The sequence below is a fragment of the Coregonus clupeaformis genome, chromosome 18, assembly GCF_020615455.1.
Source record: "Coregonus clupeaformis isolate EN_2021a chromosome 18, ASM2061545v1, whole genome shotgun sequence".
In the NCBI taxonomy this organism is placed as follows: Eukaryota; Metazoa; Chordata; class Actinopteri; order Salmoniformes; family Salmonidae; genus Coregonus; species Coregonus clupeaformis.
The window spans coordinates 31570527-31587589 of NC_059209.1; the positions used below are offsets into that span (position 1 = coordinate 31570527).

The following is a 17063-nucleotide window of genomic DNA, read 5'->3' on the forward strand; positions in this document are numbered from 1 at the left end:
AACAGAGTGTAAAACAAAGAGGTGAAAGCCGAGACCAGAAAACAGACCAAAAGAGATTGATGATGCGTTCAAAATAAATGGTATGTCTTTACCAGATGGATCAAGGCGTCATAGCTTGTAGTGTGAGGAGTGAATCTGGACAAGCGTCCTAATACTCCCTCACTTCTTTTAGTGAACCCCAGACATTTTAATGCTTGGGGAATCATGGCTACATATCTCCTTCCATAATATATATTATCTTTCCCTTCCTTAGCATGGGAGCCAAATGAAACAAATAAATTAAAATGTATGCATGCCTCTGTCCCAACTCCCAGGCATGCTGCGCTATGGAGCAATGCTCTCAGCTGGTCCAGCAACAGGCTGTTGTCCCTACCAGCAGTCAGACTATTAGACTACCTCAGTGTTTCTCCTGAAGCAGCAAGCAATAACGCTAACGCTGGAATACATGTTTCAATGACTTTGTGCATTTTGTTATTATATTTGACAATACTTGTAAAATAGTGTATTTTTTATACAAAATATACACATATGTATTTTTGGTTTTGTCTTGACTCGAGGGTGTTTTGTATTTTGTCAAAAATATATTTGAGGATACATCTTGCCTATCCCTAACAGTAAGACAGTTATACTATCCAACTCTGCAATGTGTAATTTCAGCCTAATGAACAACCCATAACCTACTTCCCCAAGCTGAAACCCTGAACACAGTCTGTACCAAATACGCAGTCTAACACCACATTACCTGCCTCCAACCTCACAACACTGGATGCTTCACATATTTTAAACAGAAAAGTGTAGGTCTCTAGGTGACCGTTAGTAGAAATAGAACACAGGTACACTGAATTGGAAGTAGACTTACCCCGCTAAATACTCAACATGTAAGAGGGAAGTTGACAAAATGGCGCATTCCGGAAACAAGAACCTACAGACTGTGCAGACTACTGGCGGTTACTGGTTTCTGACAACTCTCTTCCTCTAGAAGAGTTAACCACAAGCTCTTGCAAGACTCAGACAACTCCAAAGTGACTCCTAGCCCCTACCCCAAGACACTTCGGTAGATGTAAAAGGATTGGATAGGTATAAGCAATATGGTGGAACCTAGTCCTAGCCTTTCAGGGGGCAAAGTGGAGCCATCATCCTTAATACCCATCTAATGGTTTAAGGTCCCTACGTAAAGAAGGTAAGGGAAGTGACCAGGAGTTGATTAGGTACGGAGCAGCATTAAGTTAAAGTGAGGTAAAACACTTGTCTACAGGAAGTGAAATCAACAAGGCCTCCTCCAATCAGCTTCTGTGTTTCTAGAGATAGAACCCCACCACACAAACGAGCAAGTGTACACTCTGACAAAAGTGGGCATGCACAGACAAGCGTAACAAACACACACACACGTGATCCATCATTTTGGAAATGACTTACTAATAACAATACTCATCATTATAAGTCCTACAAATAGAGAGATGAATCATACAAATAACCATCATCCCACACATCTGCCTGCAGCTCCACTGATCTCCTCCACCGATGGTGCACCAGGGGAAAATATCATTAGATTATGGTATTAAAAACCGCTCTCCCGCATCGCAAATCCACAGATATAACAGATTTGCCTGTGTAAGCTGGAAGGTAAGCAGGCCGTCCCATCCCTCTACAGTAGCCTGGGCCCTGACCTATTTCCCAAGCAGGCTAGAGCTTAACCATAATAACTAGGGGATGGGCCAACTCTCCCTCCTCTGGCCTAGTCAGCTGACTAGCAGCAGAGAGAGAAATATCTAAGGGCTCAAGCCTAGAGTCAGTGAGTCAGACAGTCAGAGACACAAAGACTTGACGCCTAAAGCCTGGTGAATATAGAGTGAGGGAAATAAGTATTTGATCCCCTGCTGATTTTGTACGTTTGCCCACTGACAAAGACATGATCAGTCTATAATTTTAATGGTAGGTTTATTTGAACAGTGAGAGACAGAATAACAACAACAAAATCCAGAAAAATGCATGTCAAAAATGTTATAAATTGATTTGTATTTTAATGAGGGAAATAAGTATTTGACCCCTCTGCAAAACATGACTTAGTACTTGGTGGCAAAACCCTTGTTGGCAATCACATAGGTCAGACGTTTCTTGTAGTTTGCCACCAGGTTTGCACACATCTCAGGAGGGATTTTGTCCCACTCCTCTTTGCAGATCTTCTCCAAGTCATTAAGGTTTCGATGCTGACGTTTGGCAACTCGAACCTTCAGCTCCCTCCACAGATTTTCTATGGGATTAAGGTCTGGAGACTGGCTAGGCCACTCCAGGACCTTAATGTGCTTCTTCTTGAGCCACTCCTTTGTTGCCTTGGCCGTGTGTTTTGGGTCATTGTCATGCTGGAATACCCATCCACGACCCATTTTCAATGCCCTGGCTGAGGGAAGGAGGTTCTCACCCAAGATTTGACGGTACATGGCCCCGTCCATCCTCCCTTTGATGCGGTGAAGTTGTCCTGTCCCCTTTGCAGAAAAACACCCCCAAAGCATAATGTTTCCACCTCCATGTTTGACGGTGGGGATGGTGTTCTTGGGGTCATAGGCAGCATTCCTCCTCCTCCAAACACGCCGATTTGAGTTGATGCCAAAGAGCTCGATTTTGGTCTCATCTGACCACAACACTTTCACCCAGTTCTCCTCTGAATCATTCAGATGTTCATTGGCAAACTTCAGACGGGCCTGTATATGTGCTTTCTTGAGCAAGGGGGACCTTGCGGGCGCTGCAGGATTTCAGTCCTTCACGGCGTAGTGTGTTACCAATTGTTTTCTTGGTGACTATGGTCCCAGCTGCCTTGAGATCATTGACAAGATCCTCCCGTGTATTTCTGGGCTGATTCCTCACCGTTCTCATGATCATTGCAACTCCACGAGGTGAGATCTTGCATGGAGCCCCAGGCCGAGGGAGATTGAAAGTTATTTTGTGTTTCTTCCATTTGCAAATAATCGCACCAACTGTTGTCACCTTCTCACCAAGCTGCTTGGCGATGGTCTTGTAGCCCATTCCAGCCTTGTGTAGGTCTACAATCTTGTCCCTGACATCCTTGAAGAGCTCTTTGGTCTTGGCCATGGTGGAGAGTTTGGAATCTGATTGATTGATTGCTTCTGTGGACAGGTGTCTTTTATACAGGTAACAAACTGAGATTAGGAGCACTCCCTTTAAGAGTGTGCTCCTAATCTCAGCTCGTTACCTGTATAAAAGACACCTGGGAGCCAGAAATCTTTCTGATTGAGAGGTCGTCAAATATTTATTTCCCTCATTAAAATGCAAATACATTTATAACGTTTTTTACATGCATTTTTCTGGATCTTTTTGTTGTTATTCTGTCTCTCACTGTTCAAATAAACCTACCATTAAAATTATAAACTGATCATTTCTTTGTCAGTGGGCAAACGTACAAAATCAGCAGGGGATCAAATACTTTTTTCCCTCACTGTAGAGAGGTATTAGTGCACTTAAAACTAGACAGAGAGACAGAGAGAGAGAGAGAGAGAGAGAGAGAGAGAGAGAGAGAGAGACAGAGACAGAGACAGACCGAGAGACAGACCGAGAGACAGACCGAGAGACAGACCGAGAGACAGACCGAGAGAGAGAGCAGAGCGAGAGACAGAGAGACAGAGAGAGACAGAGAGAGAGAGAGAGAGAGAGAGAGAGAGAGAGAGAGAGAGAGAGAGAGAGAGACGAGACGAGAGACAGAGAGAGAGAGAGAGAGAGAGAGAGAGAGGCGAGAGACAGAGAGAGAGAGAGAGAGAGAGAGAGAGAGAGAGAGAGAGAGAGAGAGAGAGAGAGAGAGAGAGAGAGAGAGAGACTAAGTGAGGGGTCACACCCTTTTGGGACAAAATCCCTCTTTAGGATTACGTTTTTAGGCCTACAGCACAACATCAGAGAGTCTCAGTCAGAATCTTTCTCCTAAGTGGAGCTAAATAGTACACCATAGTGCTATTTGCTGCTATCCATGAAAGGGTATAGTTAGTTGTACAGTAGTAGTAGTTCTGTAACTCACCACGGTGGAGCACGTGGAGACTGATGCGTTGGAGCCATGACGACTGTGTTGCTTGGAGACCTGAGGAGAGCCATAGTTCCCACCAAAGTGTCTCCTGATCTCAGCAGACGAGTGTCTGAAACAGAGGAGAGGAGAAACTCTTCGAGGTGTACGACAAAACAGATATTATCAAAAGGTAGCTGAGAGAAAGAGTGGACATATTGAGAGGTATAAGAACAGAGGAGAGCAGGCAGAGACATTTCAGGTGAGTGTGACACAAACACACACACACACACCCACACAAACGTTGATCTCATGAGCTTTTGGAGGGGCAGAATGACCCAGTCATTATGGTGTTGGTCACTGATTGAGTAAAAACATCTATCAAAGTCCTCAATGGGTATCAGAGTCATTCACACTACTGAGGAATGTGTGTGGAAGAAGGAGGGGAGAGAGAGGTTCTAGAGTGGTGTTCCCCAACTGGCGACCCGCTGGGGCCGAATTTGGCCTTCGTGTTTGTTTTTTTGTATTGTTCTTTTGGTATTATTATTTTCATTGTTGGACATAAAAATAAAAAAAACACCAGTAAATCAGCTCCAAGTGATATTAACTTGGGAAAACTGTTCCCATGTATTTCAATGCATAATAGAGAGAGACGTGATCATAAACAAATGTAAGCAAGGTTTGAAATAATTCATTTTTAGTGAAACATTATATCTGTTTGGGCTTCTTGTGGTCACTTTGCAGTCTACAAATTATTTGTAATTATGTTCCGGCACCCCGACCATCCGCTCAAGAAAATAAATCGTCCTGCGCCTGAATCTAGTTGATAATCCCTGTTCTAGAGTCATTCACACTACTGAAGAGGAAGAGAGGATGAAGGAGAGAGGAAGAGAGAGAGAGAGAGAGAGAGAGAGAGAGAGAGAGAGAGAGAGAGAGAGAGAGAGAGAGAGAGAGAGAGAGAGAAGAGAGAGAGAAAGAGAGACAGCAGCTTCAATAACACCATTGTATTTGTGGGTAATAATGTGCCAATTGGTACTCCTTGGCTACTAGATCAGCCCATTGTTTTCCCTTAAAGACTAGTATGGGAGCTGTACAAAGACTCTGCCAAACCAACAGCCATGCAAACGGATCAAGCGGAAAATCTTACAGACAGTAGAATGGAGTGAATAAAGAGAGAGGGGTGTGTGTGTTTGTGTGTGTGCGTGCAAGGAGAGAGGGGGGGGGTATCTGTGTGTCTCTTGGTGTCTGAGAAAATACTAAAACACCAGACAGAGAGAGACAGAGAGACCGACCGACAGAGAGACAAACCGAACGAGACAGGCAGAGAGAAAGAGATACAGAGAGAGACAGAAATAGAGCAAGCATCCTAATTTGTCTCACATCTCATCTTTCTATGAGATGCTCAACTACTCTGGTTATAGACCCGTTAATCCACCATGTCATTGGTCCCCTACCAACGACAATACCATCTTTCTATGAGATGCTCAACTACTCTGGTTATAGACCCGTTAATCCACCATGTCATTGGTCCCCTACCTCCTACTCTGCTGTAAAGAAAATACATGAAATGTCCCTCAGTAGCAAAACTGTGCTGCAGTCTGCCTGTGTAAAGTGTGTGTGTGTGTGTGTGTGTGTGTGTGTGTGTGTGTGTGTGTGTGTGTGTGTGGGTGTGTGGGTGTTTGTGGGTGTTTGTGGGTGTGTGTGTGTGTGGCACAACAGGGCTGTATTGTGTGGAGTTGGGAGTCTTTGAGGGGCACTGCCATGTGATGCTAGCCAACAGGAACTCCCAGTCTGACTGCAGTCTGTCGTTTTATTTCAGTCTAGCACCGTTTATATAGTTTCCCACCCACACCATTTTTGTCAACTTTCCTCTTGTGAATGGAGTGTGAATTTGGTATAAAATGTGATGTGTTTACCACACTGTGTAATCGTGTGTGGCTCTGGGCTGTGGCTCTCTAACTGGTTGGACTTTGCTCTATGTTCATTTGCATGCTGCTCTCCTCCCACCTGCCTGCGTCCCGCCCAGGTCCTGACCTTCAGAGCCATGTGGCTGCAAATCCTCCTAACACGTTCAGTGACCACATGGTATGAGACTAGGCAGTGTGAGTGGGCTCCTGGTAAAAGGATAGTTCACCCAAATTACTAAACTGTTATTTTGGTGAACTACGCAGGAGGCAGGGCATAAAACACCGATAACACCACTGCTCCAGTGGAGAGTTCGCCAGGAGAGTTACATAATACAATGGTCATCACTCAAGAATACATCTGGTATGCTCCACACCTTTATGTACTGTATGGCTAAGGAATGTGAGTCTAGACTGGATGTTCCATGGGTTGGCAATATTAAAGACCAACTGTAAACATACAACTTTGAGTTGGGATGTTAGGGCTAGAATAAAAAAAAGCTCCTTACAACACCATGATTGTATTCTTGTATAGTATATTATTGTACAGTATCCAAATCAACTCATAATGTGTACATATCTCCTACTGTAGTTTTGAACAATTGCTGCTGAGATTAAAACCTAACATTTAGTAGTTGGGGTGGAAAACAAAAACACATGCATGAGTCTTCTGACTCAACTCAAGGACAGACTATGTAGTGTGATGTGGAGTGGTGTGTTGTGGTTGGTTGGTGTGCTGAGTGTGGTGTGGTGTGGTGGGTGTGCTGTGGTTGGTAGGTGTGCTGAGTTTGGTGTGGTGTGGTGGGTGTGCTGTGTTGGGTGGGTGTGCTGTAGAGCATGGCGCTTGCAACGCCAGGGTTGTGGGTTCGTTTCCCACGGGGGGCCAGTTTGAAAATGTATGCACTCACTAACTGTAAGTCGTTCTGGATAACAGCATCTGCTAAATGTCTAAAATGTAAAATGTGTGGTGGGTGTGGTGTGGTGTGGTGTGGTGTGGTTGGTAGGTGTGCTGAGTGTGCTGTGGTGTGGTGTGGTGGGTGTGCTGTGCTGTGGTGGGTGTGCTGTGGTTGGTAGGTGTGATGTGGTGGGTGTGCTGTGGTTGGTAGGTGTGATGTGGTGGGTGTGCTGTGGTTGGTAGGTGTGCTGTGGTGTGCTGTGGTTGGTAGGTGTGCTGTGGTGGGTGTGCTGTGCTGTGGTGTGGTGGGTGTGCTGTGGTTGGTAGGTGTGATGTGGTGGGTGTGCTGTGGTTGGTAGGTGTGCTGTGGTGTGCTGTGGTGTGCCGTTGTGTGCTGTGGTTGGTAGGTGTGATGTGGTGGGTGTGCTGTGGTTGGTAGGTGTGATGTGGTGGGTGTGCTGTGGTTGGTAGGTGTGATGTGGTGGGTGTGCTGTGGTTGGTAGGTGTGATGTGGTGGGTGTGCTGTGGTTGGTAGGTGTGCTGTGGTGTGCCGTTGTGTGCTGTAGTTGGTGTGCTGTGGTGTAGTTGATGTATTGAGCTTTACTCAAGGGCATTAAGTCAGTTGTCAATAAAACAATATCATAATTCAACAGCCTGAGACAGACTTCTAAGACACATCCCCTGCCTTTATACAGTAGTAGGCTACCCATAACCACTCTGCCACATTCTGTCAACACATGGCCTCCATCTCCATGTCTCTCATTACTACACTGACATGATTATAAAGACAGCAGGCATACAACTCTTATCAGGCACACCCACTCACTAACTCCATAACCAACTCCTGCCAGACACACACACACACCCACTCACTAACTCCATAACCAACTCCTGCCAGACACACACACACACCCACTCACTAACTCCATAACCAACTCTTAACACACACACACACACACACACTATGGCATGATGATGTGAGACAAGCCAGCATCAGCACAACTCTATTGAGAAATAGAGGGGCCCCAAACTTCCTGAAGTAACAATTTAGGTGAAAGGTCAAAGTCAGTCAGGCCATGACAGCCAGCTCAGCATCCAGCATGGTTTAATTCCCTCTCATTAGGAGACTGTGTGGTAGGCTGTTGATGTCCTCCCAAAATGGTAGGACTTCCCTTCTCTTCTGCTGACAAGAGGAATTTTTCCCAACTCAACAACAACAGTATTAAAGGTGAGGCAGCTAGCCTAACACATTATTATACCATAACGTCTTATTAACGCTGCCGATCAGACACCCAGAAACACCCTCTTTCAGGAAGTGGAGTTGACGTTGGCAACATCTTTGTAACCACGCAACCAACTCGTCCACTTTTGATTTATGTCCACTCTACAATAGTCAACTCAACAACGGTCAAATATAGCATCTGCCTTGCTTGACAGAACCCAAATCACATGTACAGTGAATTTGTATTTACCCTGTGAACTCCATAGCTCCCCAGTGCACAGGACTGGGCTGATATCATGCTGTTGTGATTTCAACTAAGTCTGCCAGAGAATAACAGATTTACTCAGAGAAATTATTGTGCCGAGTTATATTTGTCTTTGGGGAGTCACAGCAGAAATGTCATGGCAACAATTCTGCTGAATCCTAGAGGTAGGTAGGTAGGTCTCTCTCTGTGTGTGTGTGTGTGTAAATTCAGGTGGGCAGGCCAGGGCATCGCCCCTCTAAGTTTTTCATGTCATCCGGCATTAGATAATGTAACCACAGTGAACTCCCATGCCAAATCATATTTTGATACAGTATCTAATATATACTGTGACAGCGTGAGGTCATTTGCTTAGGGTAAGCTGTGCTGACAGGAAAAAGCTGTCTTTTTGCCATGCTAGGCTGCATGCAATGTGGCAGGCCAGCACTTGTGTGTAGTGGTGTAGTTAAGCAATAAGGCCCGAAATTGTGTGGTATATTGGCCATATACCACAAACCCCCGAGGTGCCATATTGCTATTATAAACTGGTTACCAACGTAATTAGAGCAGTAAAAATTAATGTTTTGTCATACCCGTGGTATACGGTCTGATATACCACGGCTGTCAGCCAATCAGCATTCAGGGCTCGAAACACCCAGTTTATAATGTGCATTAGATAATTTCTAGATCTCTAACATTCCTCGGACACAAAAACATCAGAGATCTGGCACAATTATTTTCCCATGATGCCTTAAGGAGTGAGAGTGTGTAGGGGGTCCCTCCCGACCAAGCATTTTAGGAAGGCCCCAAATCAATACGGGTTTGCTGTCCTACCACCTGCCACTAGTGTACTTAAAGTATAAATGGTCATTTGCATAGGACCATTTCCATCTAAAAGGACCCATGAGCACCAACATGTGAAGTTCATAGGACCATGTCAAATTGGGTGTCAAATGAAAGCTAAGAGTCCATCTTAGAAAAATTAGGCCTACATATACATTTTTCAACCATTTTCCATCCTAAAAGTTTACAATAAGCAGGCTTTGATTTCTGGTCAAACAGATGTAAAAGTGGTCTTAGACAACATCTACCAGAAAAATCTTTAAAAGGTATTAGAAATACATCAAAACACAATAACGTTGAAGTAAAGACCCCTGACAAATAATTTCAAGACTTATATTTAGTTTTGTAAAAATTATTTGCCTTCTGTAAGCTTAAGAAACATTGCCTTGGAATTCCGTTACCAAAAACCCACAGATCTTTAAGATATTTTCTGATTTCTCTCCTTCATGAGGAGGGAGGTAATGAAACTTCACAGAAGTATCAAGTAAAAGGTAGACCTACCAATTAGTTAGTATTTTTACTGATATCAAGTTTGTTTATGAATTAAAGTGATTAAAACTCGTAATTCTGTTACCAAATCGGTAACGGAATTACCAAAAAAGATCTGTAATGAATTACTGGAATTTAATTGGCTACAATGGGAAATCATAGTAGTCACAAACAGTTGGGTCACCTGCTACTGTCCTCCCTTCCACTGGCATACTGTTTGGTTCAGCTGATAACCGTTTACTTTCTCTTTCTGTCGTCTGGTGTTCAAAGCAATGTGAAAACAGTCTGGACAACCCCTCGCCCTCTCTGCCTCCCTTTTCTGCCGCCCTCTTCTGCCGCCCTCTTCTGCCGCCCTCTCTGCCTCACGCTTCTGCCACCCTCTTCTGCTGCCCTCTCCCTCTTCTCTGTCTCCAGTTAATATCACCTCTACCGGCTCTTACTGATACCTACCATCTTTCCATTTAATGTAACAAGCATCCTCACCCACTGAGCACCGACCGACACCGGACGTCCATGGACGTTGAAAAGTAGTTGAAATTTGGTCAGTCAGTAGAGCACAGTAGAGTACAGTATAATGTACTGTATTCTGCTGTACTGAACTCTACTTTACTCTGCTGTACTGAACTCTAATTTACTCTGCTGTACTGTGCTTTAATGTCCTGTACTGTGCTGTTCAAACTTGTGAAACATAGTTGTCTATGATTGGTTCAGATTTGGTCTGGTCCGGACCAACCAAATGCGGTCCTGTTTGGGGGCGGAGCTCATTACAATAATAGCCAGTGTGTAGAATAATCCCCAAATATGCAAAATAAGGATCTTGCATATTTCTACCTTTGTGTACCCATTCAGGATACATCACCATGAAGAGAATGATATTCATATCCATAATTATGCATTTCTGTATAGTACAGATCAGGGACTCTTGATGTAATTGGGGCGGCAGGTAGCTTAGTGGTTAAGAGCGTTGTGCCAGTAACCAAAAGGTTGCTGGTACTAATCCCTGAGCCGACTAGGTGAAAAATCTGTCGATGTGCCCTTGAGCAAGGCACTTAACCCTAATTGCTCCTGTAAGTCATTCTGGATAAGAGCGTCATCTAAATGACTAAAATGTAAAATTCCGTTACTGGACGTAAATCCACATCACCTGCTGTAGTCTAATAACCTAAATATTTTTGAAACTCAAGGTGTCATGTTAGCTGACTGTCACGATCGAGGTAAGGAGTAGACCAAGGCGCAGCGTGATGAACAAACATACTTTAATTAGTTAAAGTTTAAACTCAATACAAAACAAGAAACGACTCGTGACGTCCAACGGTATCAATGACCGAACACGGAACAAAAACCCACAAACCCAAAGGGAAAAACATACAGTTTAGATATGGCTCCCAATCAGAGACAACCAGCCAACAGCTGACACTCGTTGCCTCTGATTGGGAGTCACTCAGGCAAAACATAGAAATCAACACAACAGAATTACCAACATAGAAATACACACATAGAATGAACACACCCTGGCTCAACATAATGAGTCCCAGAGCCAGGGTGTGACAGTACCCCCCCCTAAAGGCGCGGACTGCGACCGCGCCTCAACTAAACAAAACAGGGGAGGGCTGGGCGGGCATACCTCCTCGGCGGCGGTTCTGGCTCCGGCCTTGATACACCCCCCATAGCGCCCCTGGTCCAGTCTGGCCCCGCCGGCAGGAGCAGGACTGGACTTAGCAGGAGCGGTTAGCTTCAGCTCCATAGTGGAGCAGTTGACCGGTACCTTACCAGGCACCGGTGACCCAGGCACGGGTTGTGCTGGACTGACGACGCGCACCCCCTGGCTTGGTGCGTGGAGGAGGAACGGCCTTACCAGGCTGACGACGCGCACCCCTGGCTCGGTGCGTGGAGGAGGAACGGGCCTTACCAGGCTGACGACTCGCACCCCCTGGCTTGGTGCGTGGAGGAGGGACGGGCCTTACCAGGCTGACGACTCGCACCCCTGGCTTGGTGCGTGGAGGAGGAACGGGCCTACCAGGCTGACTTCTCGCACCCCTGGCTTAGTGCGAGTGGCAGGAACAGGCCGGGCCGGGCTGGCGACGCGCACCGTATACTTGGTGCGAGTGGCAGGAACAGGCCGGGCCGGGCTGGCGACGCGCACCGTATACTTGGTGCGAGTGGCAGGAACAAGCCGGGCCGGGCTGGCGACGCGCACCGTAGGCTTGGTGCGAGTGGCAGGAACAAGCCGGGCCGGGCTGGCGACGCGCACCGTATACTTGGTGCGAGTGGCAGGAACAGGCCGGGCCGGGCTGGCGACGCGCACCGTAGGCTTGGTGCGTGGAGCAGGGACAGGTCGGGCTGGGCTGGCGCAGAGGCTGGTGCGTGGAGCAGGGACGGCTGCTGGCGACCACACCGTAGGCTTGGTGCGTGGAGCAGGGACAGGCCGGACTGGGCTGGCGACGCACACCGTAGGCTTGGTGCGTGGAGCAGGGACAGGCCGGACTGGGCTGGCGACGCACACCGTAGGCTTGGTGCGTGGAGCAGGGACAGGCCGGGCTGGGCTGGCGACGCACACCGTAGGCTTGGTGCGTGGAGCAGGGACAGGCCGAACCGGGCTGTGGAGACGGATAGGAGGCCTGGAGTGAAGAGCGGCCACCACCCGTCCTGGCTGAATGCCTACCCTCACACACTCTGTGTGAGGCATCCGCACAGGACGTACAGGGCGGTGTACCCCCTGGCCTGGTGGCCTTCTGGATCCGCCCCTTTTTTTCCTCCGTCAGCCCCGTCGTCCATGCCGTGTGCCCCCCTAAAAATGTTCTGGGGTTGCCTCTCGACCGTCCGACGACGACCCTGATCACGCCGTTGCTCCTCTCTCCGTCGCCTCTCCACTGTCTCACTCCATGGCCGGCGATCCATCCCGGCCAGGATTTCCCCCCAAGTCCAGGACCCTTTACCGTCCAATATCTCCTCCCATGTCCAGGCTGCCTGCTCCTGGACACGCTGCTCCTCTTTCGCCAGGGCCTTTCCCGGCGCTTCCTCCCATGTCCAGCCCAAGGGCTGCCCCTGGACACGCTGCTTGGTCGTTGCATGGTGGGTTCTTCTGTCACGATCGTCAGGGAGAAACCAATGCGCAGCGTGTTGAACGAACATGGTATTTATTATCTTCAGTGATAACATACACAACCAACAAAACAAGAAACGACTCGTGACGTCCAACGGTATCAATGACCGAACACGGAACAAAAACCCACAAACCCAAAGGGAAAAACATACAGTTTAAATATGGCTCCCAATCAGAGACAACCAGCCAACAGCTGACACTCGTTGCCTCTGATTGGGAGTCACTCAGGCAAAACATAGAAATCAACACAACAGAATTACCAACATAGAAATACACACATAGAATGAACACACCCTGGCTCAACATAATGAGTCCCAGAGCCAGGGTGTGACACTGACACCCCATTCTTTCTGCAGACATCTTTGAATCTTAACTCGGAGCAGAGTTTTGGGAAAATGTGGTCACATAAAAAACGAAGGAAGATTTGACCCTACTTCTGTTATCAAACTTTGCATCTGCACAGTTCTTCCAGTAAATGTGTTTGTGTGTCAATTGTTCAAAGTAGTCCTTGTGCATAGAGTTGTATGGTTTGTTAAACTTTGAAATCAGTGTTTTTTGTTTGGCATACATTTTAAAGTGAAAAATCAAAGCGTAATTCCTCCTTTATCGTGGAAATGCCCAGTTTAACTGACAACATCTCGTGTAGAACTAAGAACACTGTTTATATGTGACATTGATATTTTAATTGATTAATAAAATCAGCCTCAGTAGAGGACATAACATTTACATTCAGGAAATTTTTTCTAGAGAGAAACTATCTCAATAAATTCCTCCTCCTTTATCTTGGGTAAGAAACAAGTATTTCCTGTTTTAAAACTGTCATGAAATGAAAAGAGAAGTGAACCAAATGCTGTCTGTGTCAAATAGTTCAATTTCCTTCTTTCTCACTTCATCTTGATAGGGAATGAGGAATGTACTGATCTGTGCATGTGTAGAACTGCTTACGTGCGAGAAACAGTGAAGAGCCAAAGGGGTTGACTGGATTTGTTATACATTTCCAAACTGCTTGCCTACTTAATTCAAGCTTACTGAAATTGAGACCTGTTTGTTTACATTTTGAAGAATACAAATGGCTGATAAATCGTCAGTCAAGAATGTAAACAATAGCTTTTCATCACCACAACTACAGAAATGTGTAAAATTCAGTGAGTAATCACTGTTGTTGGAAGTGAACCATGAGCATGTACGTGCACACACACACACACACACACGATCCTGACCTTTCACAGGTTGGTGACCAGCCCGACCTACGGTCAGCAACAAAAACCCATGTGGACAGTATACGCTGTAGAGACCGAGCTCATTAGCTGGCTCAGCAGTTGATTCAAGCAGCAACTGAAGATGCTGTCCCTTTCAGCAACTGACCTCAGCCCTGTTACACAGCAGGGCTGTGACGATACCAGTATCGCAATATTTTATCCATTGCAAAAATGAAAACACAAAGCAAACCAAAGTCTTTGGTCCTTTAAAAACCTGCTGTATGTTAAATATTGTGTGCTATAGCTTGGAAAATAAATAAATGTGACTCTGGGTGACAACATAATGATGTTTGTTTCCAACATTTGGGCTGTTTTCTAAAAGAAGTTAAATCTGCTTGGTGTTTTGTTTCCTTGCCACGATACTAATGAGTATCGCGACACTGGTATAGTCCCGGCCCTATTACACAGGAGACTCTGCCCCATCTTCTCCACTTACATCAAACTGTCAACTATATGGCCTGTCTCGTCAATAAACTACAGGTAGGGTGTGACTGACCTAACATAAACAGGAAACACATTAATAAATGTGTAATGTAACTTATAGCTGGGGCTAGGTTGCTGATTTGGATACTATACATTTTAGAACGCCACAAAGTGTTGCTGATTTGGATACCATGGATTTTAGAACACCACAAAGTGTTGCTGATTTGGATACCATGGATTTTAGAATGCCACAAAGTGTTGCTGATTTGGATACTATAGATTTTAGAATGCCACAAAGTGTTGCTGATTTGGATACCATGGATTTTAGAATGCCACAAAGTGTTGCTGATTTGGATACTATAGATTTTAGAATGCCACAAAGTGTTGCTGATTTGGATACCATAGATTTTAGAACACCACAAAGTGTTGCTGATTTGGATACCATGGATTTTAGAATGCCACAAAGTGTTGCTGATTTGGATAGTATAGATTTTAGAATGCCACAAAGTGTTCCGAAAGGGCAAGAACAAGGTGGAAGTCACTCAATACAAGGGCTTTCATAACCATTGTAACAGCTCAAAAGTTACAACTCATGTCTATAGTGTAAAGCTAAAGAAGTCTATAAGGCCATGAGAGAGATGTATTTGTTGTATCAGTGGACTAAAGGCATGACACACAATGGTCTCATGTAGACTACTTCCTCTCCACCTGGTCAGTGTGTAAGAGGAAGAACAATGACTACATCCCTCTCATTTATAACATCTCCGACTGGGCTGCTAGATGTGTTTCATATATAGTGCCTTCAGAAAGTATTCACACCCCTTGACTTTTTCCAAATTATATTGTGTTACCAAGTGGGATTAAAATGGATTTAATTGTCAAAGATCTACACAAAATACTTCATAATGTCAAAGTTGAAGAAAAATGTTAGCATTTGTAACAAAATTATGAAAAATAAAACACTAATATATCTTGACTAGTTAAGTATTCAACCCCCTGAGTCAATACATGTTAGAATCACCTTTGGCAGCGATTACAGCTGAGTCTTTCTGGGTAAGTCTCTAAGAGCTTTCCACACCTGGATTGTGCAACATTTGCCCATTATTATTTTCAAAATTCTTCAAGCTCTGTCAAATTGTTTGTTAATCATTGCTAGACAACCATTTTCAGGTCTTGCCATGGATTTTCAAGCAGATTTAAGTCAGAACTGTAACCAGGCCACTCAGGAACATTCACTGTCTTCTTGGTAAGCAACTCCAGTATAGATTTGGCCTTGTGTTTTAAATTCATCTCCCAGTGTCTGGTGGAAAGGAGACTGAACCAGGTTTTCCTCTACGATTTTGCCTGTGCTTAGCTCCATTCCATTACATTTTTTATCCTGAAAAACTCCCCAGTTCTTAACGATAACAAGCATATCCATACCATGATGCAGCCAGCACTATGCTTGAAAATATGGAGAGTGATACTCAGTAATGTGTTGTATTTGCCCCAAACATAACACTTCGTATTCAGGACAAAAAGTGAATTGCTTTGACAAATGTTTTGCAGTATTACTTTAGTGCCTTGTTGCAAACAGGATGCATGTTTTGGAATATTTTTTATTCTGTTCAGGCTTCCTTCTTTTCACTCTGTCAACTAGGTTAGTATTGTGGAGTAACTACAATGTTGTTGATCCATCCTCTGGTTTTTGTCCTGTCACAGCCATTGAATTCTAACTGTTTTAAAGTCACCAGTGGCCTCACGGTGAAATCCCTGAGCAGTTTCCTTCCTCTCCAGCAACTGTTAAGAAGGACGCCTGTATCTTTGTAATGACTGGGTGTATTGATACACCATCCAAAGTGTAATTAATAATTTCACTATGCTCAAAGGGATATTCAATGTCTGCTTTTTTATTTTTTTACCCATCTACTAATAGGTGCCCTTCTTTGCGAGGCATTGGAAAACCTCCCTGGTCTTTGTGGTTGAATCTGTATTTGAAATTCACTGCTTGACTGAGGGACCTTACTAATTTTACATAAAAATGTTACTCCTGAACTTATTTAGGCTTTCCATAACAAAGGGGTTGAATACTTATTGACTCAAGACATTTCATTTTCTATAAATTTTTACACATTTCGAAAAACATAATTCCACTTTGACATTATGGGTTATTGTGTTTAGGCCAGTGACCACAAAATGTGGAAAAAGTCAAGGGGTGTGAATACTTTCTGAAGGCAATGTACACACCATGCAGAGGGAAAATTATTTTAAAAAACAGCACACCACACAGGGCTCTACGCTGACCTTTTTGTTTTACAAGGAGCACATGTGTGCCTAAGTTGAAAGATGTAGGCGCACACAAAGACATTTTGGAGCACAACAAAAAATATTTGTGCGTATATAAGCGAGTAAAATGGTCGCACTGTAGAGCCCTGACAGATATAGAAACATACCGGGCAGAAATTAGCGTTTGGATCAGGAAAGTTTCCTCTCACAACCTCTATAAGCCAGAATGCTGGTTGGTCCTTTTTCAGGTAGGAATGTGAGACAAAATATCCACAGAGTTTTCAACCCGACCTTCAGTACGCTGGTCTGTATATTGTTTGTATTTCCGGTTTTTATTTATTTTCAAAACTGATGCTATTAACACGTGACAAACACTTGCACAATATGGCTGAGCCTAACCGGACGGCAAACACTTC

The 17063-nt window shown here is 44.8% G+C and overlaps 1 protein-coding gene across 4 annotated transcripts in view; it reads right to left on the minus strand.

Moving 5' to 3' along the window:
• LOC121581849 (dedicator of cytokinesis protein 8) overlaps positions 1–17063 on the minus strand; it is a 66574-nt gene that overhangs the window by 47582 nt on the left and 1929 nt on the right. For 3 of the 4 annotated variants that reach the window (XM_041897223.2, XM_041897222.2, XM_041897221.2), the window contains exon 2: positions 4022–4136. In XM_041897223.2, coding sequence (XP_041753157.1) covers positions 4022–4136 — 115 coding nt within the window. Of the gene's footprint in view, positions 1–859; positions 959–4021; positions 4137–17063 lie in introns of those variants that run through there. The other variant, XM_041897224.2, reaches the window with a different exon arrangement.